This window comes from Sceloporus undulatus, chromosome 1 (assembly GCF_019175285.1).
Source record: "Sceloporus undulatus isolate JIND9_A2432 ecotype Alabama chromosome 1, SceUnd_v1.1, whole genome shotgun sequence".
In the NCBI taxonomy this organism is placed as follows: domain Eukaryota; kingdom Metazoa; phylum Chordata; class Lepidosauria; order Squamata; family Phrynosomatidae; genus Sceloporus; species Sceloporus undulatus.
In genome coordinates this window covers 167,492,411-167,516,043 of record NC_056522.1, presented here as the reverse complement: position 1 = coordinate 167,516,043, position 23,633 = coordinate 167,492,411, and the positions used below count along the sequence as shown (strand labels likewise).

At 38.8% G+C, this 23,633-nt stretch overlaps 1 protein-coding gene across 1 annotated transcript in view; it reads right to left on the bottom strand.

Moving 5' to 3' along the window:
- Positions 1 to 23,633, bottom strand: part of AGAP1 (ArfGAP with GTPase domain, ankyrin repeat and PH domain 1) — a 383,533-nt gene that overhangs the window by 119,409 nt on the left and 240,491 nt on the right. The window contains 1 exon segment of the mRNA XM_042467277.1: positions 17,474 to 17,635. Within this exon segment, the coding sequence (XP_042323211.1) occupies positions 17,474 to 17,635 (162 nt within the window).

Below are 23,633 nucleotides of genomic sequence, written 5' to 3'. Positions count from 1 at the left end.
AGTATGACGGAGCATTCCATTTTGTGAGTTTGCCACCCCAAGTGTGAAAATGCTACAGCTCAAAAGTATGTTGACCATATCTGGGAGCTCTACACCATCTTCTAGTACTGTCTTCAAATTCCTACGCCCAAAACATACTTTACATGGCTGTTTTGTTTGCCCAAAAGTTTCTATTAGCCTTGCAATAATCTAAAGAGAACAGCCCACAAACACTTTTACCACTCCAACGCTCATATATTTCTATGCTCATCTATATTTCTATCTTCATAGGCTAAAAGTGGCTATATCTCTTTTGGGAGAGAGTGATCAATTTCTCTGTGAAGGTTCCCTGAATGCTTGCCTAAAGTTGAGTTCTGCTTGTGGCAGAATATCAGTGGGGACATGCTAGTGTATACAGATCTATTTCTGGATATCCTGAATTGAACTTGTGGACTTCTACATGGAAAGTTCTACTATTAAAATATGGCCTCTCTTCAATGAACACTCTTCATTCCTTTGCTTCTCTAAGCAGTATGACCTGTGTACCCTTGGTTCCTTCTCTTGTTCCATTACAGCTACCTGTAGCTAGGTTTCCATTATGTAACAAGGGAATTAAATAAAGGCATGGGAGCTTCCACTCTTTTCATAAAAGGGTTCAGTTTTAGACCCATTATTATTATTATTATTATTATTATTATTATTATTATTATTATTATTACTATTATTATTATTATATCCTGCCTTCCTCCCAGTACAGGGACTCAAGGCGGCTCAATACCACTTTGGGCCCTATGTTGGGAGAAAGGTGGGAGATAAACATCAATTTTTTTTTAGCAGAGTCTGATCTAAATGCCTGAGAATTTTCACCATACTAGTATACTATTTTAAGTATAAATTTACTGGTTTTTCTTTATGTGGAGAATGAATGTGTTACACTCCATATTTATATAGATGAGTTGCTTAAAAGTAGACACTCTACCTGCAGACATTACTTGAGACCTCTTGAACAGACTCCCCCAACTCTTTGTTTCCAACACAAGCCAATTGTATGCACAGTCTACCAGAAACATGGCAATGGAAGACCTTACCTCAACAAACCAGTTCTTTAAATAATAAAGTAAGACACAGGCCTCCTTTCATAAGGCATATTCCTTCTACTAAATGTGCTTTGCAATCATAATTTTGACCTGCACTGCTTTTTAATACCTGAAAGGGTACCGTGTTCAGTAAGAGTATTCAATAATGCTGTTTTCTATATCATTCCAATTAACTGTACCTTAAGTGAATTGAAATGATGTAGAAAACAGCATTATTATATGCTTCTTCTGAACAGAGAACCCCCTTCTTGTATTAAAATGGAACAGAATGCTCTCATATAGCCAGCCTCTTGTTATTTTCTCCTTTTGATATACTTTTGTCTTACATCGTTTAATTCCTCAACAACTGCAGGTTCATGTAAAGGAATGTGTTTAAGCCAAATCAGTCCTTATATCCTACAGCACCAACTTCTCAAGTGTAGGGCTGACCTGAAAAATGAACTTGCTGCCGTAAGTCTTTATGATGTACAATGCTTTTCACATAATAGCGTGCTGTTCCTGGGTCAGAGAGCTCTAAAGCGAGGAGAGCCGGAGGTATGTGCTTCCCTCCTCATCTGGAAAAAGAAATGGGAATCTGGGATGCAGAACTAAGCCTTCATTGTTTCTCTATTAACACTCTATATTCTAGTTTCCAGTATTCTATGAATACAGGATACTTTGCATTTCTCTGCTTTAAAATATAGGCCACTAAAGTATACCAGGCTTACATGCACTGGTTTCCCATTTCTGACTACTCTGCTCTCTTGACAAGGTATTTACTCTTCAAACTGAAAAGGGCCTCTTCAAAACTGTAAATGAGTTCTAGCTTCGACCCACTGCATGCAATTTTATATTCCTGACTGAATACAAATAACACATTTTATTTGGCATCAATTACTGAATGTGAGAACAGATGACCACTGCTGCTACTATTAAATATAAAAGGCATATCAAATTAAAAAGAAACAAGTGCCTCATTACTCTACAAGCTAACCAGCTTTGACAGAAGCACCAGAACTCATAAGATGTGTTTCACTGAGCGGGGATGGGCTGCTGCCATCCTGTACATTCGGTGTCAGCCATTAGTTCTTCCCAATCAGGCATTAATGTTCAATGCTCAAAAATATATAACAGTAGTAATAATAGCAACAACAATCTGTGCAGTATCTGAGCTTCAATACTTGAAGTATGAGTCAAAGAAGCAGTTTCACTTTTCACTCGGGAAGCTGGCAAGCATGACTAGAGGGGGAATAAAATAACATTCAGTTCGCATAAATATCAAACAGGCTTCTTGAGACTGATGGACCAGGAATATATTCTTAGCCATCATTCTGGCAGACAGGCCCAAGGACACTCATAACTTATTTTACAATCATTTAGTTTCAGCTCAAGTGGAAAACGTGACAACTTATCTCTGCTGACAAGATGCCATATCAAACCTTACAATTAACTTTCCTATGATTATCTGCCCAGCCCATCATTAGCTCGGCAGCTTCTAATGGCAGCTACAGGCAGCTTTTCTGATGATGGTCATCAGTTTTAGGATTTATAGCTACATTATGTTCATTCACCATTTTTTAACAGAAAAGACAGACAGACACACGTACATGTGAATTTAAGAGTGAACTGCAAGTTTATATTCCTCAAAATTCACAGAGAAATGAGAAAGTAAGAACTTATGGGGAAACAAAACAGAACTGCATTACCATCCTAAAATTAATAATCAATAGAATTTAAGGACATCAGGTGAAAATACAATACTGACAGAAAATGTCAAATGTTAACCCATCCAGTTGTAGCTCAAGGTTTGTCTTCCAATATGGAGTTTAATCCAAGATACAAGGTCACCTTAATTGTACTTGTTCTATTTATTATAGAGCTGGTAACAATCTATAAGGGGCAACTTGCATAATGAACACACTATCAGGGAATGAAGACTGTCATTGCTATGTTTTCAATAGACAGAGAAATGTGAATTAAAGAATGGCTTGCCATACAGAGGCACAGTCCACTTCCTTGGACAAAGTATTAATTTTAGCATACAAGATGTGAGATGAATATGCTCCCAGCCAACATGAGTCAGTATAGTCAGCATCTATGGGGTACTGTATTTTGAGACCTGGCACAAAAAGGCATACTACAAAACATTTCATTGTTTCTCATATTGTCTTGAATTAAAGACTTTCACCAGTGAGAATATAAAACACGTGAGTTTTAAAATGTTACATTATTTAAATTCCAAACATTATTCAAATTCCAATAATCTCAAACAGTGAATATTTAAACATATTATAATAAGCTTTTGCATATTATCCTGCAGAAATTGTAAACAATAAAACAGCTACAAATCAACATTTTAAGCAGAGGCCTATATACTGAAATTCATTTGCAGGACACTACATCCATGTATCATTATATTTAGCCTTAGACAATTAAATAGGGACAACATATTAAGTCACAATGTACTACAAATGGAGATAGATGGAACTGTTTCAAATCTGCTCTGGCTGCAATATCTGACACTCAGAACACATGCCAAACCAGAAAAATTGCCACTAATAACAAGGCAGGATAAGTAGAATGATTCTCAGTTTCAAACTAGTTTCAGCCACAAGTTTCAATATGAATGATCACCTGGAGTAAAATAAACAGCTGTGTATATTCCTTTGCAATTTGAAATACCTTCCCTAGAATTATGGCATTCCAGGTTTCTTCTCTACAGAAATTCTTGGTTTAATAATTTGTGTACATTCCTTTCCTGAGTATGGTGCTCAAGCAAGTGGTGCCCAATCAGGTCCAAAAAGTCTTGAATTAGACTGAACTTCTGGATCCATTTCAATTAGTCTTAAGGCCCAGCTTTGGCACTGAAACTGCTTTTGCCACTCCTGCCACCTACCATGACTTTTGTTGGAGTAAAAAACAGGGGGATTGTTATCCTGTTGATTCACCTTGATATTTCAGTAGCTTCTAATGCTTCCACTGTAGTATCATTTTGGATGTTATCCTATGGCCTGTTACAGACTGCCAAAATAAAGCTGCTTCGGGTCTCTTTGGAGGTATGCTATTTAAATGATGCACGGGTCCTAAGAGTCCGGAGGTCGCGCCAAAGCCACACTCCATTCCTAAGCACTGGGGTGCCACTTTGGTGCAGCTTCCGGATTCTTAGAGTGCATGCATCATTTAAACAGCACACCTCCAAAGAGACCCGAAGCAGCTTTATTTTGTCAGTCTGTAACAAGCCTATAGGACAGGATACTAAACTACATTCTCCATATATGTAGAACTGCTTTTCTCTTTTATCAATCTTTTTTTTTTGGGGGGGGGGGAGGTCCATGTTCTGGAAATTAACTGCATGCCAGAAACAGCTAACCAAACACACCCATAAAATATATGACAAATATTGGGTCAGGAAGGGCCTTCAGGGGCTGCCCCAACTATTAAAATGCAGGAGAAAAAAGCCTGGCATTTTAAAAATGTTAAACAATTTGTAATCTATGTAAAAGAGATATGGCCACTCGTGGCAATTCACACCACATCCCTTTTCAGTCAGAAAAAGGACCAATCTGGGCATCTTACAGAGGGTGAGGTTATAAAAATAGCCTTAGAAAGGTACAGGGATACAGTTTGCCCACTCTTGCCCTAAAGCATGGCTTTTAAGACTCCAGAGAGGCAACCAGAAGGAATTCTTCTACTTGTCTGACCAAGCTTCCCAACTCAAAGATCCTACAGTTTATATGGTAACTCTCATATAATCTTTGAAAAGATATCCCTTGGCTTCTATTTCCACAATCTTTTCAGCTTCATGTGACACTAAAACAATTCCTCCCAAATAAATCCTTCTAAGATATTTTTATTATTAAAAATCTGTAGTTAAAAAACCCACACCATCTAATTAGATTATCAACGTTCAAAACAACCTATGAGGTTCAAAGTTCATCTGACTGAGCTCTTCTTGGGGAATTTGTGCTCAGGCCTGTAGCTAGTTTGGGGCAACCAGGGCACTGCAGTGCGCCAAGATGGCGTCCGTGGCACAGGGTACGACTTGGAAGTGTGCAAATACTCTGCCCTACCGAGCCCTACTTTATGCCACAGGGCCCCTAAAGGCCTAGCTATGGGCCTGTTTCTACTGACACGTCGTATGTGGCACAATCTTAGAACAAGCAGAATCTGATGTAATATAGGAGTCTTTCTTATCTGGAATTCCAAAATTTGAAATATTCCAAAATCCAAAACTTGTTCAAATGAGTGCCTCAGATAGTGACACCTTTGCTTTCCAATGGTTTAAAGTACATAAACTTTTGTTTCATGCACCAAATTATTAAAAATATTTTGTATAAAATTACCTTCAGGCTATGTGTATAAAGTGTATAGGAAATGTAAATGAATTTAATGTTTAGACTTGGGTCCTATCTCCAAGATATGCATGTGAAAACATTCCAAAAAACTCCAAAATCCAAAATACTTCTGGCCTCAAGCATTTTGGCAGACTTCAGTATCCTATTTGAACATGGTTTTCTTTCTGTGATTAAGATATTGTGGAAAGAGAGCTGGACCATGTGTGCTGGCCTTCCCCACAAATACTGGTGGTTCAACTGTAAATGGGAAGCCTCCTGAATGTGTGCAGGCTTTCCACATAACTGGGAACCCTGTGACACATGAAAAAGGCAATTTACTCTTTTTAATACACAGGGGAAAACAAAATGTATTAACTCTGCCTTGTAGAAGGAAAGAAATACACATTTTTTCAATAAAATTTCTCAAACTTCCCCCTTCCAGCTGCTCATCCTATTCTCCTATGCAGCGTTAACTGCTCCTACAAGCATACTGAGGCTATAACATATTCACTTTCCACGTTCTATCCTTTACCTTTCCCACAGCCAGTTGACAAGTATCACCTCCCTGAATCCCTCCTCTTTTCAACTTCTGGCTCCTTTCCCCAATTCTAGGGTAAGAGATAATGAATGATCACCACTATGAATGGAATAACTGTCTGTGCCATATTTTTATTAACTGGATTTTTTATTTTAAAAGATATCACTGGAGTGGCCAACAGCCTATACATATAAATAATAAGACAAAAATCAGAACAGTGTCATATGCATCATTAGGACATCCCAGCCACAGAAACAATGTTGGGGTGATTTTAATTAAACAAGCAGTCTTTGGTAAATGGAGTCTTATTGATCACTGATTCCTAATGAATAGCTACTGGATTAATGGTGAAATGTCTTCCTGGATAACAGCTAGTAAAGGAATACAAGTATTATCTTCTTTTCAAATCTGGGAATGAGAGCTAGCTTAATGTCATTCATTTTGAACATCAAATTTGCCAGAAGTAAAGGCAAAAAAGGGTGATGGGTTTTAAACAAGTGGAGCTCCAGTACATCCCACCAGAATGTACTCATCTGAAACTAGATGTCTGTTGCCATGTGAGATGAAATGGGAAGGGAGTGGTCTTCCTGGTAAAAATTTCTTGTTAATTTTCTGATTCCAATGCAAGCATATACAATCTTTATTGCATAGTCAGTGCTATGAGTTTAAAATACTGGCTGTGTTATTTCCTATACCAGCACAGGGCTATCAAGTGAAGTATCAATTGCAACAAATTATGGGGTCTGGCTGCTTGACAAGGGGTATTGTGTTTTACCTGTGCTGTAATAAACAAATATCACTGTGCTTTACCTGTGCTGTAATAAACAAAAAGTTATCAAGGCACCTTGTATCAGATTTAGTACACAGGCTTCTTTCTCCTTTAACTGTACACAACATGAGGTAGCTTTGAAGTAGAGCATACCACAGGTAAGAGATACAGAGTGACCTTGCACCACACGCTCTATGATCAAGATCAGAAAAAAGAACTGAAGGGAAGCCCCTTATTAATGAATAGAAAGGAAGAATATGTAAGCAAATATGGAAAATAATGTATTTTTTAATTTTAATTTTGTATCTTTCCAGTCTGATAATGAATCTTTAAAGAAAACATTGGCAAATCAACACACTATATACAACCAAATGGATTTTAAGAACATTTTTATTCTTCTAAGAGTTGCAAATTAACTGGTGAATTATAACAAAAACAATGTTTTTGCTTTAAACTAGTGTTTTAATTCTTCAGGCTTTTTGTGAAACTCAAAGCATCCATATGCAGTTCTGCTACCATCTGATTTGCTGTTTGCCTGCCTTCTTAGACAATGATACCTGTACCACTGGTGGGACATTGTATTAATCTTGGTGTAACACTGGTTATGCAGTCATAGCAATAAAAATACAGTTCCTCCTCCAAAAAAAGTGGATGAAATTTAACTTATATTGTAGTCATTGTGTTTTGCAGTTACAGTAGCAGTAAAATTTAAGTTCAACATAACATAATGTGTAAAAAGCAATTATAAATTACAAACTGCATTATTAATTACACATTTTTACAATTAATGAAATTATGTTTTTACTTGAATACTATTCAACACTATTCATGTTGAAATTAACAGTAATTTATAAAATATATTTTAAATGATGCTGCTGCTGCCTGTGATCATATAAAAACTGTTCTTTTAAAAATGAGATTTTTGTTTCTGTTACTGTGGGGCCCAGGTTCATTGACAGTGAGACAGATAGGAAATAAAAACAGCAGAGAAGCACTGTCCTAGGCAATATCCACTGGTCCCTGGAAGCTAAGACAGAAGTTCTAAAGGTTAGGAAGTGACAGTAGCAAGACAGCTACTGAAGTCGTTGGTATGTAAGCACAGCCATTGTGTTCTCACCATTTCCCACCTTTGTATTTAAGATGCACCTGAACAACTTATATTCCTTGTCAGGAGTCATTTATTTAGAAAACTGCCACAAATGTTTTAGGTAAACTCCAACAAGCCAACACTGGACATGGTGGAACATTGTCCTCTAAAATGTAGTTAAAAAGCCTTTAAACCCTGACTGCTCACATTTACATACAATTTTCTACTACATTAAGTTGTAGTTCATTTATTCACACCTGTCAAGAGCCACATACAATCAGTTCAATGCTGGCAGTTAGCAGTCACTCTATTATTTTCTATGAAAAGAACTGAAAAATCATAAAAATCATAATTTGTGATTTAAGTGGAGCTTTGATATTGTGTAACCATATTACACTGCTCATGTTATAATACTGCTTATGAGAACAGTTACCACCACCTCCTCCACTCAGGGCTAGAAAGCCAAGGGCAACTACGTACAAACTTTGCTATGAAAATATCAGTTTAATTTGGAGAGGGCCATTTTAGACAAGGATACTTTGACATCTATGAACCCATAATGCTAGCCTGGATATAAGCCAAGCAGAATGGGGTCAATGGTGAACAAGGAAACTCCTTCCATAGAAAAATAGTAAGACTTACGTTATAGACCAGTAATATGGGATAAAGCAGGGGTAGGCAACCTGCGGCCCGCGGGCCGGATGCGGCCCAGCGAGGCCTTGGGACCGGCTCCAGCCTGGTCCTGCCGCCGATTGCCGCTGGGGCATTTGGCGTCTTGCACGAGGGGCATGGTGGGGCAATTGTCTTTAGAAGCCTCAGAAACATGCATTTATCTTAACGTTTTTTTAAAAATCAGCATTTTTTTCGCGTGTCCTCCATTTTTTATTTAAAAAAGTGCCCTCCATTTGAAAATTTTGTCCTACATTTGTCCCTGTTTATTTATTTAATTTTTAAAAGTTATTTAATTATTTATTTTTTTTTGGCTTCGGCCCCCCAGTTGTCTGAGGGACAGCAACCCGGCCCCTGGCTCAAAAGGGTTGCCTACCCCTGGTATAAAGTCTAGCCCTATTATCATAAAGGGGACATATTTCACAGTTTCCACTTCTTAGGCCAAGGTGGACAACCGTATTGAGACTAGGGGCTACATAAAAGTGGCTGAGAGCCGTACTATTTATTTAATCATGATTTTACATAATATTTCATTACAAATAATAAATTATTTGTCTGAAATTATATGCATTTTATTTTCTCTGAGGCTGACATTTTATTTCATATTTAAATAAATTCAAATGAATCATATTGATACTAGTAATTCTCAAACACAACTTTTTACTGATTGACCGGAATTAATCAGTGAATCGCACTCATTAATGTAGACAGAAGCTGCAAGAACAAATGCTGCCAGTTATCCAGTACCACAGAGTAGTAGAGTTGCCTATCCAGGAAATGAAGAGAAGTGTATTGTTGACTCCATTGTCATTATTTGTCTTCCCTATGCACAGGCACTTTGAATGTGCAAACTTCTATTTGAACTTATTTTTTTGTGTTAAGGTTGGAAGTAAATTTCAGTTATTTCATGAGGTTTCCACCAGATCGACTGCGGAAAGAGACAAAGAATGTGGTAGGCTTTGCAGTAGCTGCTTCTGTTTTCTTAACATGCCTAGAAATTACCAGATGCAAAACGCCAAAACCAAAACAAGAGCCAAAAAGAGAAGAGAAAAAAGAGCAAAAAGATGAATAGGGTCTCCATCTCTCTCTAGATCTCTCAGTGTCATTCTCTCTTAATCCCTGCAAATGTGAGAAGGTATGAGACATGTAACACTTAGTGGGGTAGGGTTATAATTGATTTAAAACTTCTCCTGCTGAATAGATTTTCAGAGACAGGTCAATTTTAGGGTGGTCCTAGGACCCTCTTCTCCTGCCCCTTTATTTTCTACTATACATTTAAAACTCTCCTTTATTTTCCAAGGTAAGGTCTCATATACTATAGTCATAGTTTGTCATTAAAATTTGGCAACAATTAACATCATTGCTTCTTTGGACCATCAGATTTCAGCAGTTGCTTTTGGCAAGTTATTTTGTGTTGAGGGGCTCTGGGGGGCACAAAATAGCACCTTGGGGTGTCATGGGGGGGTGTACACTGTCATTGGCTAAGGTAAAACTACAGGATTAATAGCATAGTCAGACACTACACAGTCAATTGGTGTTCATAATGCAATCACACTGATATTGCTATTTGGTTGGTTTTTTATAGCTGCATTTTATTTTTAATCACAAACTCCAGCTTCCTACATCCTTTAAGATACAGGGAACTGGGGAGGTAGGTGGGGTGCAGATTAAATAATTGTTATAGCAAAATTGTATTCCAAGCTCTTTACATGAGATAAATGTCTATCTTTTGTGAGGAGCAAAGCATTGCCATCTGTGGTAAAAGTGTTAACTTGGGTAGTGACCTTTACTTTTGACAAGTAATCATGTACAAATTGAAAACTGAAGGTATTTTACAAACTTCTAAGAACTATATCTATCAAAATTGAATGGTTTGAGCTACAAAGAACCATCTCGTAGTTAAAGTCAGACAAGTAGACAGGTTCTTTAAAAAAACAGTTAAAAGTTCTCAGATTTCTAGAGATATGAGTGCCAGATATCCACTCACTTTACTTTACAAGTACTAAGTTTTGATTCTGTTTCAACAGCCTGTACAGTATACTGCAGCAGCAACCTTTCACCTAAAAGGTCAGAACTCTCTGATCTCTCTCAGATGTGATCATGAAGGCCAGATGCAGAGAATATTCGCTATCCCAAGACTTAAGAAGCAATAATCCCCTAGATAAGGATAGTGTCTCCTCTTCTGAGTGAAGGGAAAGTATAAGTATATTGAAAATGTTATAATGCACATCTCTGTGATCAATGTAGACCACTAAAAATAAAATGATAAAGTGAGTCCAGTGGATTTCAGCCCATTTTTACTCTTCAGCACATTTTATTTGGACCCATACAAGAGTAAAGTCAGGACATCTGGTATATTCTCCACTCCAACTATGTTATATGTTTAATGTTCCAATTTGCAATGTTAAAAGTAGGCTGGGGATCTTTCAATCCCTCTGGCATTGGAAGTACACATGCTGGGGATGCATAAGCTTTTCTAAGTAGCTGATCCCAGACCCTGGAACTCCCTAGTGAGGGATTATATATGTGTAAGTGCATTACATATGTTTGATGAGAAAACTGAAAACATCACACATAATTAGCGCTGCATATCCCATTTCCAGAATTCAGTGAATAATGCCAAAAAAGTAATGGTACATAAAGTATTGGTAGAGTCAGCATATCCTTGAGGTTTAAAGAAGTATATAAAATTATTAGGACAATAATTTCTAAGGTGGAGAATTTTCTTTCTATTTGGGATACAGAATGCACAGAAACTGCTCATTGAGAATTTAACATAATTCAGGGGCCAAAGAATGCTGTTTGGGGGATAGTAGTGAGAAAACTGAGAAGAAAAAGGAAAGGAAGAGAATATACTGTGAGGAAAGGTGTGGCTAGACCTCCAAAGAGGCATACTGTTCACTGTACAATTATATGTTGGTCCCGCTTGTATTGTTTATTGGGACATTTTGCATTATATATAGGTTTCACTTTTAGTTAGTTGGTTGGTTTGGGAGCACTGATAGTCTCTTCCTACTTTTCAACCCTCATGCCACATTTATGTGGAAAAAGAGAGACAGAGACTGGGCACATATGCTGAACTATTATCAGAACATATTACTAGCACACATGGAGGAGGTACAATGCCCCTTTGGATTTCTAATCATCCAGTATATGCTGTCAGTTTCAATTTTCAGATGTTTCATCAGTTTTCAGTTATTAAGCATTTAAAATGTAGCACATACTGTCTTATAGCGGTTACGCATACGGAATGGTTCTTCATAGCTGGCTAATGGTTGATCTGGTTTTATGTAACATTACATTGGTACATAAATGCCTGGTTATGACAACATTCATGCTCATGTTGTTGTAAGCAGCATTAGGGCAGGCACAACCTACCACTTCTTAAGCAGATTTTCCAATCTGTGACACACTCTCCCCTCCGCAACTGTCTGTCCCTTCCCAACTTGTAAGCAAAGGCAAAGGATTCATGTTCTTTGTCCTTCTTGGTATATTAGTTTATGGAACAGCTAGTGATGAGTTTTTCAGCAATTGCTGGCAAAGACATTGAGGTTCTGTTAGTACCCAAAGGCATTTCTGTTAAGGTGGTCACCCATCTCTACAGTCCTCTTGTTTAAAAAAAATGATGTAGAAAACTTCTGTATCAAATCGTATTTTCAGTGACATTTAAAATGGGAAACTATGGAGAAGGGATGTGTGATGTGATTGCTTCTCAAATCTCCAGACAGATGTTGTTTCTGCAATGGAAACATACAGCTACTTTCATCACTCACTGGCAGGAACACATTGGACTCAATCCAATAATACAGTCTGCCCTTGCCTTACGAGGTGGATCCGTTCCACCCCCCCCATGTAAGGCAAAAAGTGCGTATGCTTGAGCCCCATTAGATATAATGGAGCTTGTGCATGTCGCGTGGCCAGGCGCATGCACTCCCGGCAGTTTCCGCATAAGCTGGAAGCCGCCTATAGCGAGCCCAGGTATGGTGTGGGCTCACTGTACATGCATGGACTTCCCATTTTCCTCCCCTTAGGCACCTTTAGGGTCCTTCTATCCTCTGCAGGAGATCTGGGAGTTTACAGAAGACTGCAGGGAGGAAACTATTTCAACAGTAATTTCTATTCTGCTTGTAAATGGACAGCACTGCATTTGACCCATTAACTTTATGCAAACAAAATTATAAATGTAAGCATGTTAAACAACTGTAAAATATGTTTTGCCCAACAGTTGGGCACAAAATAAAGAGCACACTGGAAAGGTAGAGAGAAACAGAGAACACACAGTACTAGAATGATTACAGTGTTAAATACCAATGAGATGCATGCACAATCAAGAATGAAGCAAAAACAAAAGTGGGAACAAATGAGTCTCCATGAGCCAAGTGATCCTACAATCACACACAAGTGTGAAAGTTAAAGATAAGCTTCATAGTGAATGAATCAAACAGAAGTGCATGCCTCCAAATCAGATACAACAAGACCTATCAGCCGATAGTTATTGCAGAGGTAATTGTTTCAAATCTATCAATAACACAAAGCTGCTTCATCATCAACTACAGAAACCATGTTCTTTCATAGGGTTTATAAGCCCACGTCCGTGGTTTTACTGTCACCATTAGAGTGATAAACTGTTAAAACTACACCAGGGTCTGATGTGTAGATCAATTGTGCCTCCATAAAGAATCTACACAAGAGATCCCAGGACAGGGATTTACTACCTCCAGTTTTTATTCTCTTGCTGCTAAAATTACTTCTGTCAAACACTCAGAAGAGGTAAGTAAATAGGAAAAGCTGTTTTTCATGCTGTATTGTACTGAACTAGTTTAAGTAAGAAATTCAAGGCTCAATGTGGTATTGCATTAAACTATGTTGAATAGTACCTGGCATTTAACTAAAAAGTGATCCAGTTGTATGATTTTCTCATTGTCAAGCACACAGCAATTTGAAGCAGCCAACGAAGCTGTCTAGATATTCTCTAAGGACAGTCACAGACTTCATGTTACTGGCACCAAATTATATTAGACACTTAATTTTAAACTTCAGGTACTTAAATGTAAAATCGTACAACTGTAATAGTCATAAAGCAGTGGGGCATTCCATTTCATAGAATAGATTTTTCTATTCCCCCCCCCTTTTTTTTTTAATTTAAGCAGCACCTCCTGTTTTGTACCTCTACCCTCTACAAAGTAATTTATCTAATTAGGGAATGTTCACAGTTGCTTAAAAGACAGAAGCTGCAGGGAACCAAACCTTTGGATAAGAAGATTTTGAAAACTTATCCACACAAAGTATTAATTTAGTGGAAAAAGTGGAGAGAGGAAAAATGAATCCCAATATGTTATTTCGTTTACAATAAAACCATGTGACAATAAACAGCCACATTCTCATACACTGGCATTTGAATCCAAAGAGACTCTTTAGCTTCTTCACCACCCCTGCTGCTTTCAAAGTATTGTCTCATTATGACTCTAAAATTCAAAACCTTTGGGGGTGGGAAGTGAAGAAGCTGAAATTTAAAAGGGAAATTTCTTGCAGCAGGTATCAATTTTCTACATCTTCTACGGAGGACACTCAACGACTTTCAAGTTAAGCCCTTCCTCTGGACAACAGGAAAGGTCCAATCCAAACTACTGTATGTTCCCTTGGGAGAGAGCTACCATGACCTTACCACACCAACTGGAAAAGCTGCTGTAGGATAAACAAAGAAAACCCTAAAGTTGTCACAAGTCAGAAAGCGAGTGGTCTGAGTGTTGGACTAGGAGTCTGGGAGACCAGGGTTCAAGTCCTTGCTTAGCTATGGAAACTTCCTGGGTGGCTTTGGAAAAGTCATGCTCTCTCAGAGTCAGAGGAAGGCAATAGCAAACCCCTTTTGAACAAATTTTGTCAAGAAAATACTGTGACGAGGTCATCTTGGAGTCACTATGAACCAGAAACTGTTTTAAGGCACACAACAACAAGGTTTTAATCCAGAAGTCCCTGTCCTCATGCATTATGATGACAAAGGCTGTCAGTCCACCAAAAATGCAGGTAGGCAAATACTCTCTGTAAGATATAGAAATCAGGATTTCACAAGAACCCTTCCTGTGTTTTCTGCCAGGTAATCCAAAACCATTAGGATATAAAAGGCAGTACAATTCAACTAATGCACATGCACCCTTTGTAAAACTTTCCTGCCAATGAATAGTATGCCAAAGAAATATTTTCAATCTTACAGTGATTTCCTGTATGTGGGCAGAGCCACTAAACCACTTCTACTGTCTGATCTTCAAGAGGAAGTACAGGAAGTACTGAAAACAAGTATAGCTGTTGCTCAAGCTAAAGACTGGCTAATATGCATTTAGGTCTTCTTCCTCCTGGAGGGGACATTTTGGCACGGGTTGCTCCAGCTGTGCATTTGCCGGAGTTGTGAACAAGTAAGCTGAAATGTTCCACCTACTGTCTGAAAACCTGCAGACTGAGACTCTGTTCTGAGTCCTGCACTTTTTCTCTCTACCCAGAATGTCTATGATCTGGTTGGCCATCCCTGATAGAAGGATGCTGAAATCAACAGAAGATATTCTCTGCTTAGGAGAGAATCTTGACAGTGTCTATATTTAGACTTCCCGAGGCCATTTTTTCTGTTGATGTACACTTTTGTGGGCACACTGCTTGTCTGAAATTGAGAATATGACCATCCTTATATGATCCTTGAGGTGTTGTACAGAAACAATTTTATTGTCCTCAACGTCAACAGAATAATTCTGTGTTGTGTTTTTTAAATGTTTTCTGTGAAGGTAATAATAGAGAGGCTGGTATGAGGAAAGCAGTATAGTCCCTCCCTTTGGAAAGTATCTTTTGGATTAGACCTTGCTTGTCCAGAGGGAAAAACTAAACTAAAGAACATTAGAGTACTTACAGAGGATATAAGAGGGGGAAAAAATCATGTATCACATCCCAAAGTAAAACGCTTTATTTATAATTTTTTTCACCAGGGCCTCACAGTAGTGTACAATGGATAAAACATTTAAACATTAAACATACATATAAAAACATTTTTAAAAAGACTATTATTGGTCAGATACTTTCTGACTTGCACACTATAACTGATACAATCCCAGTGCATGCAACTTTGGTCCCTGCTTGTCCAATAGAAATAGATTCTTTTCCATTTGTACAGTCTTTAGGATGTGACCAGATCCCTGGAAAAAAGAGAGCCACTACATCTCTGTCTTGATCCTTGCTCTTCTTGCTCATTAAAAGCACCAGAGGGGGACTCACTCCTCTCTTTTGGAAAGAGCGAAGAGAGTAGTGAACGCATTCTTACAGCAAGACAGGATTGCGACATGCCTCAAGGAAGCAGTTATAAGGCCATGGTTGGAAAAAAACCTTAACTGGATCCCTTTACAGAGGATAACTATCTCTTGGTGTACAATATTCCATTTTGGAGGAAGGTAACAGAATCTGAGTTGGGCTCCAGCTCCAGAAAGTCCTGGATTAAATGGAGTATCTAGATTCATTTCAGTCTGATTTCAGGCCTGTTTATGGGACAGAGACAGCTTTGGTTGCCTTAGTGGACAATCTAGGATGGAAACTGGACTGGGAAGTGTGTCCCTGTTGGTTCTGCTTGATGTCTTGGTGGCTTGCAGTACTGTTAGCATGCTATCCTTCTGGGCAGCCTTGCAGGGACTGAATGCAGAGGCAAAGTTTTAGCGTTCCTCTGTTCCTTCTTGGAAGGGGAAACCCACATGCTGGTGGTTGAGGATTCCTGTTCATTTGATCATCTGTCTGTGGAGTACCTGAGGTCTCATGCTATTCAGCATCTACATAACATCACTGGGAGAGGTTGTCCAGCGATTTGGGGTCCAGTGCCAAGGAAACAGTTTCTGTTTCTATTGCTAGGCCCGTTACAGACTGCCTGTTTGGGGCGGCCTGCACCCGCCCCTTTCCCTGCCGGATCGGGGTCTCAGCTGCAAGACTGGCAGCCTCCGAGGCCCCAATCCGCCACTTTCCAGGCCGCGGGGAAGCAGCAAGAGGCCGCTTCCCCGCAGCCTGGAAAGGGGTGTCCTTGGGGCAGGGCCGTGTGGCCCCTTTCTCCCTTGCGTCGCTGGGCGCAGCCGCCTAAAAGCTGCACCAGCGACGCAAGACCAGGAAGGAGCTCCGTTTTGGAGCTCCTTCCTGCGCCAACGAAAGGGCGCACTAAGCGCCCTCGCGCGGCGCGACAGCGTCACATCCGCGCCGCCTCGTTTGGAGGTGGCGTGTTCATAACGCCATCATGGCAGCCCCCATGTAGATGGGGCGCCACCATCTTGTACGTCCTCAGGACGTATTAGGCTTGGGGGTGTCAAGAAGTGACGCCCCTTTTTAAACCTAGGACGTCCTGAGGACGTCACTTATGGCGGTCTGTAACCTGCCCTAGTTTCTGATGCCAGAAGCAGTTTCTGTTGCCAGAGTCTGGCATCAGTGATGAACTAGACGAGGGTGAATACACTGAAGTTGACAGAGCTGCTCCTGGTCATTCAAAAAAGCAGATCAGGCAACAGAGATAGAAGCTCTGCTGGATTGGGTTCACTTGTCTTGAAGAAACAAGTTCATACTGTGGGTCTGTTCCTAGATTCAGCCTTGACCTTTGAGGTCTATGTTTCTCTCGTAGCCAGGAGTACTTTTTCACACTGAAAGCTAATGTGCCTGCTCCTGGAGATGACAGATTTGACCACAGTAACACATGCCTTAGTTACATCTAATTTAGTTTACTTTAATCATGGGGCAACCTTTGAAGAGCATTCAGAAACATCAGTTGATACAAAGCACTGCAACCAGTTTTCACTGGTGCTGGTTACATATAACTCTCCTGCTCCAACAGCTTCACTAATTGCCATCTTGGTTCTGGACACAATTCAAAGTGCTGGTTATGGCTTCAGAAGCCTAGGTCCAGGCAATCTAACAGACAATACATCATTGTATAGATTTGCTTCTTGGAAAATACTTCAGGAATCTTTACATATTCATTAACTAAAAATAAAATTAAAAATTCTGTCACTGGCTTACCACTACTGATGCCTGAGTTTGCAACGACTGTCACCTCACTCCACTGGTCAGCACTGGAGACTGAATAGGAACGTTGATGCATTCCATCAGGCCGACTGTTAAAGGAAACAAGGCTGATGCCACTTGTCATCTGAGACACAGAAGTACTAGTAGTCACATTTCCTGGAAGGGAAAATTAACAATACCAGAAATGACAAGCAAATTCACATCCATAATAATATAAATTTAGAACAAATATTGCTCTTATTGTTTTTAACAAAATATACACTCAACACACGGACTAAGAGATAACATTTCTGAGATTAATTGTACAACTCTGCAAGTATACATGAGTCCATCTGCAAGTATCGTGATGACAATGCAGTGACCAGTAGGATCCATGTTTTTTTCTATCAAGTCACTAGTGGTGAGAATGCAGTGAATGTCATGTATCTGGATTTCAGCAAAGCATCTGTTAAGAAGCAAATTGATTAAATGTGGAATAGGTGGGAATACTGTCAGATGAATCCATAATTGGTTGGAAAACCATGCTCAAAGAGTAATCATCAGTGACTGTGCTTCAAAATGGAAAGAGGTCTCAAGTGGAGTGCCGCAGGGTTCTATCCTAGGGCCATTCCTGTTCAAGATTTTTTACAATTTTTAACAATGGCTTAGATGATGGGGCAGAGGGAATCATAATCATGTTTGCAGATAACACAAAATTGGGAGGGGTGACTAATGAACTTGAAGATAGGAATAAAATGCAAAAGCCCCAAGATAAACTAGAAATTAATAAAATGAAATTAAATAGAAACAAATGCAAAATTCTACAAATGCAAAGGTACAAGATAGGGGAACATGGCTCAGCACTACTACCATGTTCTCCCATCTTATACTACAGGTATAAGATGGGGGAACATGGCTCAGCAGTGAAAAAGACTTTGGGATTATTCATTGAATCATACAGTTGGAAAAGACGTCAAGGGCCATCACATCCAAATCCCTGCCATGCACGAATCAAAGTATTCCTGACAGATGGCCATCCAGCCTCTGTTTAAAAACTTCCTAAGAAGGAAACTCCACCACACTCTGAGGAAGGAGTGTGTTCCACTGTCAAACAGCTCTTACTGTCAGGAAGTTCTTCCTAATGTTGAGGTGGAATCTCTTTTCCTGTAGTTTGCATCCTCTGCGTCTTTGGAACTATCAAAAACAAGCTTGCTCCATCCTCAATATGACATCCCTTCAAATATTTAAACAGGGCTATCATATCACCTCTTAACCTTCTGCTCTCCAGGCTAAACATACCCAGCTCCCTAAGCTGCTCTTCATAGGGCATGGTTTCCACACCTTGTTGTTACTGTTAATCACAAACTGAACATGAGCCAGCAGTGTGATGCTGTAGCAAAGAAAGTGAATGCTATTTTAGCCTGCATTAAAAGAAGCATAATTTCCAGGTCAAGGATAGTAATAGTCTCACTATATTCTGGGCACGCTTCATCAAGAGTACTAAGTTGAGTTGTGGGCACTTCATTTTGAGAAGGATATAGATTAGTTTAGAGACTGGTAACAAGCATGATAGGAAGTATGGAGAACCAAACAAAGAAGGGTTGAAGGAGCTGGGCATGTTCAGTTTGGTGAAGAGAAGACTCAAGGGTGACATGATTGCAGTCTTCACATATCTCAAGGTTGTCACATTAGAAAGAACTTGACACTAAAGGGCTATTTAGCAATGGAACCAATTGCCTAGAGAAGTGGTAAGATCTCCTTCTGTGGTGATCTTTTTTAAGAAAAAGGCTGAAAAGGCTGGGGATGTTTAGCTGGACATCCTACACTGAGGAAGAGTGTAATCTCAATAGTCCATGAGGCTCCTTCCAACTCTGATTCTATGCTTTTAAGTTAATTCCATTCAACAAATCACCTTGGTCAACCTAGTTTCCAAATAGACAGTGAGATCCAAAATTTGATTCTATAATTAGAACATGCCTAAGCAGGATTCCGCAATGAAATGCTCTCAGTGGCAGAGAAGTGTGGCTGTCAAAGGTGATTTTTTTCTTAGCTGCATTTCCTCAGTCACCCCAGTGACAATGGTAGGTTACAAAGGAGCGTATGAGAACAGATAAATACAACCCAGCACATTTTCTTCTGTAACATCCAGCTAACCTTTAACATTAAAATGAACCACAGAATCCACCAAACAATCCGCCTTTTCTAGAACATGCCTTCAGCTATGGTTGTACTGCTATTCCCATCATTTGTATACTTCATATACCACAAACACAAAGAGAAAAACATTATTGTGTATTATAATCACACCAAAGTAACCTATTAATGGCAAGTACAGTTCCTATTGTTTATTCAACATACAGCTTCAACACAGTATGCCAGCAGGAAGCAAATTCCCCTCCTTACCTCCAAGGATGACTTTAAAAACATAATCTGTATATGCTTATGTAATACACTTTTAGTACTGAAATTTTGTCAAGAACATAGCAGATCAGTCTGCTAAGACCTTGTATGCAGTTGCTTAATGGGATTCTACATCTCACGAGAGAGATCTTTTTGTGAAGTGGTTCTTGTAAAACCTTCACACCAAAATCTTACAAGCAAGGGCTAGCAGCACTTTAGCATCTGTCTCACTTTCTCAGTTTATTAGAATTAACATAAAATACATGGTCAACTCCCTGGTTTATTCAGAGTTCTGAAAGGGTGCCTCTACAAATGCATCATGTACGCATCATCTGGTTGCTTTAGCTGATTAGCAGGGGGCAGTTAAATTACTATGCTAATCCATGTATTCTTGGCACTGGTGCCTTGATATGGATATGTGTATCTGCTTACAGAGAAGCCTTGATTAGTTCAAGCTTCAATGTGTCAAAAGCTCCAGATTCTTTCCAAAGAATAATTTTAGCTGTACTCATATTCCTAAAATGTAGGAGCTGATTTGAAAATGTACTTACCTCCACCATATGCTATTTTTCTTTAACAATTTGCATTTCAAAGTGATTATCACATTTATATATGTATGACTATCAGTATGTTGCCAAAAAATGGCTTCAAATGAGCAAGGATGATGCTGGTTTCCTATTGAATAAAAATGTTTTTCATCTTCTAAAATAACACTGTGAAGAAAAAAATACTCCACTACAGGGTTCTTTATTACATTTAAAATACTTTCCTGAAATTCTAAGCCATTTATTATGGATTTTTTCTCCTCAAACCATTTAGCAATAGCTGCAAAGAACAATTTACTCTCAAACTATAATCAACGTTATACCTCAAATAATCCAGGTTCTTATGATTTTTAAAAAGTAAGAGTACAGAAATTTCTGAGAAAGGAGATATTCTTATGGATAAATAAACATTATGAAGTGGCCCTGGGCTAAGTCAAATTGCTAGTCCTAACAAGAGCAGGCCCAATGCATCAAGGGGATGTTGTAAATCAACAAAGAAATAAATCTGATTGACTTAATGGGTTTACTTGCATTGGGACCGATAACTGGATTTAACTTTTTGTATTTTATTAATTGAATTAAGCACAAAAATAGACATTGCACAATATTCCATTCACTCACTGAAAATATTTATAATACTGTCTTTCAGTAGAGCTTTCAGGGTACTTTATAAAAAACCTAGTCCTCCCCCTTTTGAAACAGCTTCATTTGGTTTTTATATAGAAGCACAGGGAAAAAAACACCAAGAAAACACACACACACACACACACACACACACATATAAACATTAATCAGAGAAAATGGAAAATAATACTAAATAAGTCTTTGAGGGTCTAGCACTTGATGTAAAATTATTTGAGATTGATAAAAAAAAAGTTTTTCTGATATTTCATTTTAAGCATGCATCTTCCATGGCCAAATTATTGGTTAGACTGGAGATGGGTGCATTTGAAATGTGTAATCCCTCTCATTTAAATCAAAGGGCAGTACAACTTAACTTTGCTAAGATAGGGCTACTGGTGTATGGGAGAGAGTAGCATACACAGTGGAATAACTGGAATATACATATTTTCAGGTCAACTTTGTTGTTGTTGTATGCCTTCAAGTCATTTCTGATTTATCACAGGTTTTTCTTGGAAGAATTTGTTCAGAGCAAGTTTGCCTTTGCCTTCCTCTGAGGCTGAGAGTGTGTAATTGGCCCAAGGCCACACAGTGAGTTTTCATGGCTGAGTGGGGATTTGACTCCAGAGTCGTGGCCCAACACTCAAATCACTACCCCATGCTGGCTACAGAAGAAGGAATTTCAGCAGATCATGTCATCTGGTTGCATAACAAACAACACCTGCTGAAATTCCTATTTAACAGAGTCTTTCAAGGTACAGGCACCGTCTCCAAGATATTCCAATTATGCCAGTCTAAAGAAATTACATGAAATTTCTGGTAATAGGTATGTATCAGCCTTAAAGAGATCAAGGCTTAAATCTACACTGACCTATTTGTGTGCACAAATTCAGTAGGGCCTGTTTCTGAATATACACAGGATTGTTTTGTAAAGAGTTTAAAGTCATATGGATGAGAAAAATAATTTGTTCTCCAAAAGCTCAGAAACATTCTGTGGCCTAAAACAAGTCGCTATTCCCAACCAGAGAAGACACAATGAATCGCTTGCTACAGGATAATACTGATACAAAATCTAATTGATTCAATGGGTCTACTCTAGCTGGGAATAGAAATAGTCCAGTCTCAGCAACAATGGTATCCTTCTGGATTGTCTTCTTATCAGAGGAATTAGTGACAATCTGGTCAATGCAAGTAGAAATCCAACTGCTCATCACAAGTAGCTGAATCAATTACTGAATGGTAGGTCAATACTTATAAAAGTCCCCTTGGTTCAACAGATATACTGTTGGGACCAGTAACTGGATTTAGGCCTCAGTTCCTACCTAACTGATCTCTGCTAGAGGGAGGTACATGGGACTGTTGCTCTGACCCATGACATTTGTGCTCCAGAATTAGCACATACCCTATAGTTCCATTTCACTTCTCCATTGTGTTTGACATCTATGTGAAACTACTGGAGGGAGTTCACACTTGGAAATGCTTCTTATGTATGGGTTCTCAGAAATGCTCCATCATGTGCAGCATCATTTACCAGCTTTACCTGGTCTGTCTGATGTAATCCAACTGTCTCTGCTGTAGCAACCACATTAGTATACTATAATGTACAGTACTTTATGTGCTGTCTTTGCAAATTAAACTATGCAATACTCTTTTTATCTTTTATTTTGACTGTTTCTTTCTGTGTGTCCTTCTCTCACACTACATTTTTCTGGACATGAGTCAACAGAGGTGGAATAATTAGGTATGATGGGTATTATTGCAGGTTTCACATTTGCACATTGTAGTATTAACAGCATGGGTTTAAATACAATTAATTGTCTCAAGTATGGTAGACAGATTAAATCACTTCCTGAATAATAAGCCAACACCTAGGAAGATCCCATTGATGCAATAACACTACTTAGGACCAACAACATATTTTATGCCAATCTGGCATATACTGGATGTATATACAGTCGGCCCTTCTTATACACAGATTTTTTATACACGGATTCAAGCATACACGGTTTGAAAATGTTCCAAAAAAGTATAAATTTACCTTGAAGTTCCATTTTTTATTAGGGACACCATTTTGCTATGTCATTATATTTAATGGGACTTGAGCATACACAGATTTTGTTATACATGGGGGATCTTGGAACCAAACCCCAGCGTATAACAAGAGTCCACTGTAAACTTTTTTTGTTGTTGTTAAACCTAGAACAGAATCATAGAGTTGGAAGAGACCACAAGGGCCATTCAGTCCAACCGCTTACCAAGTAGGAACTTACAATAATAGAAGCACCCTCGACAGATGATCATCTAACCTCTGTTTAAAGACCTCCAAAAAAAGAGACTCCAATGTTCCATTGTTGAACAGCTCTTATTGTCAGAAAATTCCTCCTAATGTTTAGGTGGAATCACTTTTCCTGTCAACCAACCAACCATTTCATAGTCATAGATTTAGTCTTCACTTGAACACCTGATACAATGTTGGGTCAGGAAATGTCCTAGCTCAGTGGTGGCGAACCTATGACATGCGTGCCATAGGTGGCACTCAAGAGCCCCCTCTGTGGGCACACACTCTCTCAGCCCAGCACAGAGTTTGCCAGAGTTTGTTACTAGAAAGT